The sequence below is a fragment of the Molothrus aeneus genome, chromosome Z, assembly GCF_037042795.1.
Source record: "Molothrus aeneus isolate 106 chromosome Z, BPBGC_Maene_1.0, whole genome shotgun sequence".
Taxonomy (NCBI): domain Eukaryota; kingdom Metazoa; phylum Chordata; class Aves; order Passeriformes; family Icteridae; genus Molothrus; species Molothrus aeneus.
The window spans coordinates 68653966-68666687 of NC_089680.1; the positions used below are offsets into that span (position 1 = coordinate 68653966).

General features: G+C 43.7%; 1 protein-coding gene across 1 annotated transcript; it reads left to right on the forward strand.

The window, feature by feature from the left end:
- The first annotated feature begins 525 nt into the window (after positions 1-525).
- Positions 526-12199, forward strand: CCDC125 (coiled-coil domain containing 125). Its single transcript, XM_066569804.1, has 12 exons — positions 526-589; positions 789-1165; positions 2246-2304; positions 2901-2987; positions 3815-3892; positions 4578-4663; positions 6244-6326; positions 6874-6986; positions 8696-8803; positions 9773-9944; positions 11164-11297; positions 11873-12199. The coding sequence occupies exons 2-12, from the start codon at positions 895-897 to the stop codon at positions 12197-12199; spliced, it is 1518 nt and encodes a 505-aa protein (XP_066425901.1). The 5' UTR covers positions 526-589; positions 789-894.
- The last annotated feature ends 523 nt before the right edge of the window (positions 12200-12722 follow it).

The following is a 12722-nucleotide window of genomic DNA, read 5'->3' on the forward strand; positions in this document are numbered from 1 at the left end:
CTTGTGGAAGGTTCTGAAGGAAGTACTTGCTTCTAAACCCTTTATATACACGAGTTTGGCTAGTAAAACAACTTTCTTGAGAAATTCTGTTGTGAAGAGTGTTGTTGTCACATATTTGCAGCTTTATTTTTTTTTCCAAATGTGCTGTTGGGTTTTTTTGGTTGGTTTTTTTTTTTTTTTTTGGTGACACTTGTGCAGCAGTACTGCAACAGAAAACTGATGATATAATAAAGCAAAACGGTGAAAAACAGTGTGTCTCCTGGGAGAATTGGGCCGGGCATTGTGGCAGCTGGGGCAGAGGCTGCCGAGAGTAGGGAACAGGTGAGGGGATTGTGTGGGGTGTCCGGACAGCCCCAGTCCGGGAGAACTGGGATGGGACCAGTTGGAGTGGCCGTGCCTGGTCACCGCAGCTCGCGTTCCCACGCGGGTCCGGGCCGTGCAGGGGACGGGGATAAAAACCATGATAAATGAGCAAACCAAATGATAAGAAACAGAAATGAGCAAACCCCTCCTTTCGAGCCGCTCCCGGAGCCGCTCCCGGAGCCGCCCCGGGGCGGGACCGCTCCGGCAGCCGCTGGCGGGCGCGCAGGTGGGTCGGGGTCCCGGGCGCGGCCGGGGGGTCCCCCCGGTGTGTCCTCCAGGTGTGTCCCCTCGGGAATGTCCCCCCCGGGCCGGGCTCTCACCGCGGGCGGCAGCGGGGATTCGGCAGCCCCGGCTCCCGCAGCCCCGCGTTTCCCTCCCGGCGCTCGCCCTGCTGCTGTAAACGCGGAGCTTTCCTGTTTTTCCAGATGAAATCTGGCCTTGCAGGAGGCGCTGTTCACCGGTAGGTGAGGGGCCCTCGGTCAAGGAAAAAAACCCCAAACCAACGGAAAACCCGAAAAAAAGGAGGAGAAGATGGAGGAAGCAGAAGAGGATGACATGACATGTGGAGACCTGGGAAACGGACTGGGGAGAAGACCGGGAGGTGTTTATGAAGGGGAAAACTTACAAAATTCCTATTCAGTTAGATCTAGGAAGGGGTCTGGAAAGACTTGTAATTCCCCCTTGTCCGCAAAGGTAGCAGAAGAAAGTGATGCTGCAGCTCTTCCTGCTCCAAAACGAAACAGCTTTTACGATGGATCACTCAAAAAACCTGCCTCTAGTTCCACACGGCAGAATAGCTGTGGTAAGAGTAATTTGGAAGTTAATTATTCACCATACGAAAGGTTTTTGTTAGTGGAAGTGAGCCGTTCAGCTGCCTCACAAAGTGTCATCACGTTTAATTCGAACCACTTGCCAAAATCCCTGAAGGGCTGGGATCCTCCAGATTCCTCCCGGAACATGAGCAGGAGAATTGCCTCTCAGTGTTGAAGGCAGTGGCCATTCTTAGTGTAAAATGTCCAGTTTTAAGGTGTTTAATTCTGCATTTGAAAGCAACATTTATCAGAGAGCATCCTGTGGTGGGTGTACCAGCATGGGTTTGGCTGTGTCTTGAAAATGGGTGGCACTGCTTGGATTCCTGCTTTAAGTCAGTTAAAATCTTCCCAAAGACAGTTCCTAAAGTTTATAGCTAAATATTCAAAATCTTTTTTGCTCTTTAGTTGAAATTAGTGAATTGGCTTACATTAGGGGTTAGGAAGTAGCTTTTAGAACCTGCATTGGCATTCATCTTCCTTTCTTTGTGAAGGCAATGCTGCTGTAAAAACAATCAAATGTAGGCAGTGCTGTTCATTACAGTCTGGCTGCTTTCCTGTCAATCTTTAATATTTTGACTGAGGTATTTCTTTGTAACTTACTTATTTCTCTCCTTTAAACAATTCCCTGTCATCCTTTCCACAGTAAGCTGAGCTATCTCTGCCTCCTGAAAATTGCCCCTATTTCTAAATAGTGCTAGCTGTTGTTTTGAGTGTGGATGTTGAAAAGTTACAATCAGAAAAGAATCTAAACAATTTTTTAAAAATCAGGATGGCAATTTTGTTGGCTTTATTTTAAAGGAAGTTATAAGATGTTTGCCTTTACTTTATGTCTCTTTACAGCTGACATTTTTCCCCCATTTCACTTCTTCAACTCTGAAGCAATGTGTTTGAAGATTATATTGATGTGTTTTTTAAATCTGTTTATTAGGTCCACAAGAAAAAAACCCGCACAACACAAAGATGAAAATTCACCTTTGTATGTTACCTGTTTTCAGGGTCAAATCCTCACTTTTTTTAAAATTTAAATGTCACAATATCTTATCATTTATTGTCTTCTATGGATCCTACAGAATCTAATACTGAAGTGTCAAATGAGGAACTAAAGCAACAGCTTCGGGAAGCTCTGGAGGTTGGTAACCAGCAGTGCCCAGGGTGCTGCTCTCCAAATCTGCATTTCCCTCCCATGTAGCAAGAGGACCTTGGCATGCTGGGAGACTTGGGTGCACCCAGGTTCTTGGAATTACAGCAGGAGTTGGAAGTTTCATTAAACTTTATGTCAGGAAATTGTAGTGTGATTTTGTGTACTTTATATTCTGGGGGGTTTGTTTACAAAATATTTTTAAAGATGGAGAGAATAGTGAAGGTACTGCTGTACTTTTCTAGCAGATGTTTATGTTTTATTAAGCTTTGGGGCTTGAAAATGTGTAAACAATCTTTGGATTTTTAGTCTGCATGTTTCTTGAAAGGTAGTTAACAGTACATTTTGATTTTACTGTGGTTAAATGTGTTGAGGTGTTGGCATCACAGCCAGCTGACTTCAGCTGTAAAAATACACGTTCCACCTACACTGTGTTCTCTGACGTGAGGTGAGCCCATGGAAAGACATCATGCAGGTAAAACAGAGGTTTGTTTTTTGAGGAGGGCGAATTTACATTGGTTTTACAGCCAAATCTTATCAGGATTACCTTGGCTTTTACTCAGTGTGTCTACTTTGCTTTACCTCAGGAACTTGAAATTCTGAAGGTTGAGCTTGAAGCATCTCAAAGACAGCTTGAAGGAAAAGATGAAGCCCTAAGAATCCTGCAGAGCATGGTAGGAGCTGTTCAGAAATCTCTTGGTGGTAACAAGGAAAACAGAGGAAATCTTCTGCTGCTCCTCATCAAAACCTCAAAAACCTTAAGGCCTTCCCAGGGCTGCAATTTACATCATCGAGTCTGCAGGTGTCCACAGACTTGCCTCTACAATTTACTGCAACTAGTGTGTTATTTAAGAAGACTTTAGTGTTGTAGCAATTCTTATAATTTTAGCTTTGACAATCCTTGAGGATTTATCTACTAAAGATAAAATTAAGGGCTTTTTGCAGTCCCTTATATTGAAGATTTAGGCAGTGCTTGGAATCCTGCTGCAAAGCATGAGTATTTTGAGTTGGCTGCTCCATCTGCTGCCCTAGAGGACACTGTGCCTTAAATGTCAGGTTGTTCTTTTGTTCACCATTTGTAGTATTCTTATTCTCTTTCATAACAAATTCTGCTGAAATCAGTTCCTGGAATTTAACCTACTTACATAACCCATTTCTAATTGTGTAGTTTCTACCATCACATATTTGTAGCCAGTTAGGCCTGGATCAGAGCTTAGGTGTGTTGTAACCCAGTTGTTCAAGGTGTGATTTCCTGAAGAAGACACGATCTCAAGCTGAATGATGCAGCAGAGGTTCTGGGATTGAAACCCAAAAAGTTTGTTGTGCTCAGTTAGACTTGAGATCAGAACCCTCTGGGGCTCACGAGGAGGCTGCTGGTGTTTGTGACTCTGCACTCTGCTGTTTGACTATGGGTGTGAAACTGAAAATTAACTCAGTTTAATCACAGCGTTTGACAGAGTTGCATTTTGGGTTTTGCTTTGGTTGTTTGTTGATTTTGCAGGCAGTATTTGATAAAGCCACGAGCCATACAAAAGCAATGCTTCAGAAAACTGAGGAAGAAAAGAGGACTCTAGAGAAGGTAAGTGTGGGTGTTTCCTTCACACAGAGAAGCCCATGGCTATTAAAAAGGGGTTATCAGACTGTCTATGTAATGTGCTATTAACTGACATTAATTCCAGGGGTTTTATAAAAGGAATTCCTGTCCCTTTTTGGTAGAAAGTGGAAATATTAATTTATCTCTTTGGATTTCGGCCTTTTCATGCTATCATTATAATACTGTAAAACCACCAGAGCTCCTCCTGTACTTTGAGCTGGTGTTGGTTGAGGGTTTCAGTTGCCCAGAGTGAGCTGCACAGCTCCTCAGGGATTCAGCTGAGGCTTCCCAGGGACCCTGAAGAATGGCTGCCCAGTTTTAGGAGGGAGGTGGTGTAGAGCTCCCTTGTCAAACTGAGTTCTTTGCTTTGTTCCTCCTAGAAGAACAAAGGTTCTTGTTCTCTGCTGCTCTGTTCCACACCATGGGAGTGGGACAGGGAGGTGGGACAGCGTGGGTTTGTCTCTGTTGGAGGCCTCTGGAAGGAGTAGTTCTGAACAGAGACTGGAGTCCCTAGGCCAGTGGTGCAGAAACTTTGGTGTTTAGTACCAAATCTGTTATTTGTTATTTGATCTCAGATTGTCTCTGAGATTTCTGCCAAACCCAGCATCCCTGGCACCCTTCTGGGGGGAACCCTCTAATGAGCTGCTGTAAGTTTGTTTTGTTTCCACAGGAAATAAATATTTTGCAGTGGGAAATTGAATTTGATCAGGACAGATTTAAAAACATAGAAGACACCTGGACAGAAAAATATGACAGGTATTTGGCTTACACTGTGTATCACTGGGGTTTTTGGTTGATTCTTAAAATTGCACTGAGTGATCTATGTCTTCTGTTCTGTGTTCCAAATTTGCTTCCTCAGGTTCGTTGTATTTTCCCAATTCCTTTCCAAATTCTGAACCATTTTGATTGTTCACACTAGTCACATTTGTATTTTTCAATTAAAACTTCTAGATGTATCGTCCTGATTTCTTTTTTTTTTTAGGTGTCAGTAGGCTGGCTTTCCTAGGCTAAGTTTTTTTGAATCATATGATGTTAGCCAGCTGGGGGATTGATTATCCTTATTTACCTTAACCACAGATGAGGCAGAGAAAATAATGGTATGTTCATGCGTGTGGAAATATAATTCCCTGGTTAATCATTTCTTTATTGTCTGGCACTGTAGGTCCGGGCATGAGTACAGGTAAAATGCAGTGCCTGAGAGAGAGGTTGATCAAGAGGTTCTTTGTTAAATAGGAGTCACTCTGGGTGGACAGCAGGTGTGGCTGGGCAAGAGGAATGTGCCAGAGGCTCTAAACTAATTATACATAACAGACCTTGAGAAATGGGACCAGCAGGCTCACTCATTTACACGTAGAAATTGTATCTCTAAAGTCTACCCATCAGAGTTGTTATTGTCATTATTTGTTAATATTTTTGCTGTTGTTTTTACAAATCAGAATATGGTTTTATATTTAAATATGTTTCAGCTTCGAATCAAAGAGTAAGCCACAAGTTTACAAACTATTCCAGAGACACATTTGTCAAGGGATGCCTCTTGAAAGGCTCTCTGGCTTTCCTGACTGAGTAGGTTGGAAATGTGGCTGTGCAGTCTGTGGAGCCACAAAACTGCTGTTGGCTGGTGGAAGACACAGACATAGCTTCAGAAAGCTGACAGCCAGGGGCTCAGCCTGCTTTGCACAGCATCTCATATTTTTCTGATAGTTTTCTGACATCTGAGGCAGCAGGACAAGAAGAATGAGCATTTCCCTTGGGTTTTTTCCAAGGCTGCATTTACTGAGAGCTGAGGTGCACCAAATAAATTGTATTGCTTTGACATTTAGGACGCTGGATTGCCAGTGTTCTGCTTAAGAGGGAAATGCTTCAAGGAAAAATGCATTATCAGTGTGTGTTGTGTGTTCTCACGTAGCAACACCTGAAGGCACAGCTGTTCTTGAAAACAGGATTCAGACTACAGGAAGTTTACAGACCAGAGCTGTGCTCCTCAAATGTCACTTTTGTTCCTTCAAGGAAATAGGAAATTTCTAGCAAGTGTTTCAGAGGTTCATAATTACCAATTTCTTTGCATTTCTAATGGAGATGTGACACTTAAACTAATATCTTGTTAAAGCTATGGGCACTGCCTACTTACACATGAAGGTTTGGGATTTTTTTTAATGTATATCTAGTACTCAACTCCTTTCACTTTTGATTTTTTTTATTCTGTCTGTCAAGTAATCCTAATTTTAATTTTCAGAAATATTAGATACCATATTTTAACAGGTTATTTTTAAAATTATTGACTGCCCACTTAAAAACGTTTTTAAGATTATAATAAAGCCATTTTCTGACTTCTACAGGATATACTGTGAAAATGCAGCTCTTAAGGAAGCATTGAAACTGAGGACAGAAGAAGTTAAAACACTTAAGGCTGAAAATGCAAGTAAGCCAGCAGCAGCTATTCCTCTGAATACACTGTTTTTCAGGAATAAATCAGGTTTTAGCTGTGGTGGAAGATTCCTGTGGGGATCAACGTCTTGTTCCTGGCAGCTGATCTTAGTGGATCTGCAGAAGCCTGGAAATTAAACTGGAAAGCAGCCAGGGCAGCCACTGAATCAGAAGACCCAAGTCCCTTTCCTTCATTTTTGCCTTCCAAAAAGCTTTGAAATAGCTGAGTTAAATCATCACTTGCCCGATGTTGTGCTGTTCTGAATGGGAGGCTGCCTGACTTCTGAGTGTACAAGGAGACGGGCACTCAGTCCTGGGGCAGAACAATACAGGAAATGCTCCTCTCTAAGTGGGCCATTACTTCTGGGAGAACACACCAGGAAAAACAACTGGGAGATGAGTTTCGCCTTCTACACACTCATCTTGTTCCCAAACGGATGCTTGAGCTGTAAAGCTGCTTCATTCAGGTGTAGTTGAACTCAGAAATGAAGAAGTTGGAGCAGGAGATATTTGTAATTCTCTTCCTTTGTTTTATTTTGTAGTCCTGAACCAGCAGTGCTTGGAATTCCTTGCAATGCTAGATGTGAAACAACAGAAAGTTTTTCAGGAGAACATGTTGAACAAAAGTGACATCACTGATTTCACAGGTCTTGAAGTAAGTATTGCCTGTGTGTTTTTCCAAATGGCTGCTTCAGAGATATGTTTTTGTGTGAAAAACTGCCAATCACTTGTTTTTAAAATTTTAAAAGTTTAATAGTAATAAAATGGTTGTAAATATAGTAATACAATTAGAGTAATAATAATTTGGACAATTAGGATTAGGACAATATGAGACAATAGAAACAAAGAGTTATGGACAGTCCAGGTACCTTTTTCTGGGCAAAATAAGCCCCAAAAAGGACCCACGTTAACAGAGGATTAACCCTTAAAACAACAGCCTGTTGCACATTCATACACCTCATCCATGGTGCATCAATTCCATTCAAACACAGGATTCTGTCTGGGCAGTGTCAGCTGCTTCCTCTGAATCCTGACAGCACCTTTGAGGCAGGAAGAAGTTCGTTTCTCCTGATAATGGAGCAAGAAATTCCATTTCTCTGAAAGATTCAGGTGTCCTGTGGCTGCTATCTCACTGTGAGTCCTTTCTTTAGAAAAAGTTTCTTACATAGCACAGTTTCTATTTTAACAGTTTGTTATAACTTAAAACTATATTTAACACACTACTTAAGAAAATTAATACAGCATTACTTTCTAACATAACACTTATAATATTCATTATAATATTTGCCAAAAGCTAATCATAAAATACGCATTTTTCACATTGTGTACAAATGACACAGAGAAAAAAAAAATATATAATTGCTCATTACACACCCTTTTATTTGAACCCATTTTTGGCTAATTAGCACATGCCTTTGCATGCCTGTTAATCAGTTTTTTCTACCTGGTCCACCTTGCAAAGAAAGATCAGGCAGGAGAAGGCATCGGGCTATTTTTCACAAGCAGTGATGCTTATTTTTATTCTGCCTAGCACCTGACCATGGTTGCTGGCGCTGTACCGAGCCCAGCAGTAGCCAGTGAGGGCTTCAGGGTGTGGCACACCCATCTGTCAGGTTTTGCCTGAAAACACAGCTCTCACTGTGAGTCATTCCCCTCCATCTCCCGCAGCTGCTCATGGTTCCAGGGGCGGGGGGGGGGCTTCTGCTGGCCCCTCTGTGAAAAATGCGTATTTTATGATTGGTTTTGGCAAATATTATAATGAATATTATAAGTGTTATGTTAGAAAATGATGCTGTAATAATTTTTTAAGTAATGTGTTAAATATAGTTTTAGGTTATAAGGTTAAAATAGAAACTTTGCTATGTAGGATACTTTTTCTAAAGAAAGGACTCACAGTGAGATAGCAGCCACAGGACACCTGAATCTTTCAGAGAAAGGGAATTTATTACTCCATTATCAGAACAAATGAACTTCTTCCTGCCTCACTCAGCCCTGAAGAGCTGTCAGGATTCAGAGGAAGCAGCTGACACTGCCCAGGCAGAATCCTGTGTTTGAATGGAATTGATGCACCATGGATGAGGTGTATGAATGTGCAACAGGCTGTTGTTTTAAGGGTTAATCCTCTGTTAACCTGGGTCCTTTATCGGGCTTATTTTGCCCAGAAAAGGTACTCGGACATCTGTAACTCTTTGTTTCTATTGTCTCATATTGTCCTAATTCAAATTGTCCAAATTATTATTACTCTAATTATATTTTTACAACCATTTTATTCCTATTAAACTTTTAAAATTTCAAGAACAAGTGATTGGCGTTTTTCGCACCTCTGTGAGCAGATGCTGACCTCGGGGTTGCTCTGTGTTCCAGCTGGCAGTGCTGGGAGCCTGCACCTGCAGTCCTGCCAAGGGGCAGCCCTGCCCGTGTGCCAGAGTGGCAGCTCTCACTCGGAAGCAGCTCCTTCATCTCAAGCAAGAGGTGAGGAGGCCTGGCAGCGTAGGGACAAGGAGGGGGTGCTCCTGCACCAGTCCAAACAAAGCCAGAAACACCCAGACACTGTTTACCCAAACTCTCACAACCACAATGGATCTCAAAACACTGTGAAGTTCGTTTGTGATGCTTGTAATGCCATAACTTCTGCTGGTAGAAAAAAAAATTATTTTTATCTACTCAGCTTTACTAGTTAAAAAAAATATTTTTGCATTCTTTCTCCCCATATTTTTTAATCTGAAAAAAGGGAACACGCCCTAAGTGTGTGCTCTCCATGAATGTACACACTGCATGTGGACTAGCACTGAACCTTTCCCTTCCTTCCTGGCAGTGCATTTCACCCCTCCCTTGTTGGCATCAGCTCCCACAGCCCGCTCACTCAGCTAGGGCAGCAAGCTGATCTTGCTGGAAAATACCTTTTAACCTCACAGTTAAATCAGTTATGTGAATTCCAGGCTCCTATTTTTTTTCTATTTAGTGAAACTGTGTGGATTTACAATTTTTCTTCTATTTTGTATTTGACTCTGCAAGTGTGGTAGCCATCCTTGTGGTCCTGCTGCAGAACTTGCAGTTGGCTAACTGGTTTTGAAAATAGGTGCTGGCCTGTCCCTTTAGGTCTCTCATATGGGCTCCAATCTCCTGCTCCTTTTTTTCTTGCTTGGCCTGGATGCGATGGGTTATTATTTCCCTCCTTGAGCTCTTGTAGATGTGCAGAGATAAATAAATACACAGAAATGATTGTGTAGGTGGCTGGGAATGTGAATATTTGCAGACAGTGAAGAGTTAGGACCTTAGTACACGTTTCAAAATCCATTTCTTTACATGTCAGGAAAACCCTTTGGTTCCTGCTACTTCCTTGATTATATTTACTTGCAAGCTGTCTGTGTCTTAATTTTAAATCTGCTTTTGCTTCCAAATTATCTAACACGCTTTAAATTTTCCCCGAACTAAAACCAGATGGAAAACCTGAAGAAGAGTAAGGATGAAGCGTACATCATGGCAGATGCCTTCAGGATTGCGTTTGAGCAGCAGCTGATGCAGAGGCAGGAGCAGGCCCTGAGGCTGGCAGAAGTGATCAATGTGAAGAAGGAGAGCAGATTTGCAAGCTGGAGACGCCTGCGGGGCGCTGGTAGCTGGGCAGTGTGTCTGTGTGTCTGTCTGTCTGTGTGTGTGGGGCTGGCAGAGCAGGGCCTCTTCTGCCCCTGTTGGATGTGTGCTGGTGCCTGAGCTGCTGAGCAGGGCTTGGGCACTGCACTCAGGAGAGCTGACGTCTGGCTGGTTGTGTGCTACCAGCAACTGCTCTGGTGTTGGGGGTTTTGTTCCAAGTTAGCTCCATGGAAGAGTTGGGGAAGGGGGAGAAATGCAAAAAGGAAAAAAGTGTATTTGGAGCTTTTTTTAGCTCCAAATGGGGTATTGAGCAACGTGGTCTAGTGGAAGGTGTGGAACAAGTTGAGCTTCAAGGTCTCTTCTAACCCAGGCCACTCCAAAATTCACTGGAGTACCAAACAGATGTTTTTTTTTTCCTTGAATATTTTTAGCCTTTAATTATGCATATGTATCAATATTAGTGTTTATTAGTTTTATTACATTAATACAGAGTTACAAAGCCCTGTGTAAAAGAGGAAGAATTCCAATCTGTAAATAAGAATAATTCTAATAATAATTTATTCTTTAAAAAAAAATTTAAAAGGTTTAAAGAGAAGTATTTAAGTGCTTACATCATGGTCAGAACCACTGCAGACTTCAGGAATGGCACAATATCTTTGTTTTGACCATTGGCCAGGAGGTGCCAGGCTTAGAAGTGTGCTGTGTCTCCCAGATCCCTTGGGCTCTCCTAGGGTGTAGCACTACAGCAGCATAACCTTGAGTAGCTGTTTCCCCTATGCTGACACCATTGCTTTCAGGCTCCGTTAACTGGCACAGCTGTTCCTTAATTTTAATGTGTTTTCTGGAAATCTTACAGACTTTTAAGTTTGTGGCCTGTGTCAGAGAATCTTTGGACTTTTTAGGCTACTTATGGTTTAAAAACAAACTACCATGAATTATTCTTTAACTAGAGCATCAAAAGTGTATTTTCCATAGAGCAGAAAGAATTCTCAATGTGCCTCCGTGTAAGGTCTGTGTAGCCTTTGTGGGACAGCAGGAGCAGTGGGAACCTGCCGTGTACCATGCAGTGGGGGAAGCTGCAGCTCGTATTGCCCTTTTTTATGGTATTAAAAAAAACTAAATTATTTTAAATTATTAAATTATTTTCTATGGGATCCAGGTTTACAAGTGCCTACTTTCTCCCAAAGTCGTTTTTCCCTACCTTAGCAGTTCAGCAGCTGACACACCTGTGTTTTCCACAGAGCACGTCAAGTTGGAGGGCAGCAAGACCAACCTGGGGAGGAAGCTGTCCAGCTTGCTCTCGTCAGAGGGGGACTGCAGGAAGGTGGAGGAGCTGGACAGCGCCCACGAGATCCTCAGGATGCTGATTGATCTGGTCAGTACCTGTGTCAGCATTCAGGAACACACAGTCACGGAATGATTATATGCAGGTGCTTTTGTTGAAGAGTTCTGGGTGTCAGGGGTACAGACCCAAATCTGATCTGACATGGTTCCCGACCAAATGTGTATTTATATCTTATCATTATGTAACATACATATTAATTATTAAACTTACATTGTTCTATTGTATACATTGATTTCATCCAAGCATGGATTCCTCATGATCCCCTCAAACCTCTAACATAGTTTCTTATGATTCTTTAAACAAAAATTCTATCTAATCTAACAATTATATCATTCATCATATACTGACTACACAGGTGCAGTTTCCCATGATCTAGCAAACACAAGGCCTAACATTCCCCAGGGCCTACCTTTAACATTTTCCCAGGGCCTACTAAGCCTTTCTTTCTAGCTCCCTGAATTTTCTTTTTCCTGAATTTTCTAATTCCCATAATTTTTGATTTTAAAATTGTTTACTATCACCTGGTTCACCTCCTGGAGTGCGTGTGTTAGCGGGGTTCACAGTACCCCAAGCTGACTGTGGCCTGCTCTCCTTCCTCTCCGCAGGTGAACGACAAGGAGGAGGCCTTGGCGCACCAGCGCAAGGTCAGCTACATGCTGGCCCGGGCGGCGGAGGCCAGGCCGGGGCAGGCCGGGGGGCACACGGCAGGAAGGTGTCGGAGCCCAGGAAGGTGTCAGAGCCCAGGAAGTTGTCAGAGCCCAGGAAGGTGTCAGAGCCCAGGGAGGCTCAGAAGGCTCGGAGCGCAGCGCCCCCCGGCCGCCCCTGCCCCGAGCTGTGCCTGCCCGCCCCTCACGGGCGCAGCCGCCATGCTGCCAAGGCCGCGCTCTTGGCCCTTGGGCATGTCTGAGGGACTGCGGGTGCTCTCGCCATAGTGTGGCTTTGTGAAAAAGAAGATTGTCGTGGAAACACCTGGAACTGTGTGTGATGGTGTCACTGTGGGGCTGATGGCACAGCATGGGCCCTGTGGGAGAGGGGCGGCTTCACCAGCTTCAGCAGGGCATGGTGTTCCGGGGCCTGGGCCTCCCCTGAGCCCAGTGCCCAGGGATGGAGTGATAGTGATGTCACTGTGAGGGGTATGATGTCACTGGAACAGTCAGGGACAGGGTCTGAAGGAGGCTGATGGAGTGGCAGTGACATCACTATGAGGGGTATGATGTCACTGGAATGGGCACAGACAGGAAATGCGCAGGGGTCTGTACAGGCAGGGCTGATGGAGTGGCAGTGACATCACTTGTGAGGGGTGTGATGTCACTGGAACGGGCATAGACAGGGCCTGAGGGTGGCTGATGTCGTGACAGTGACGTCACCGGGGTCTGAGGGTGTGACATCACAAGACCCGGATGGGAGGGGCGCCCCCTGCCGACGGGGTACGGAACAAAGCAGGGGGTGTGGCCT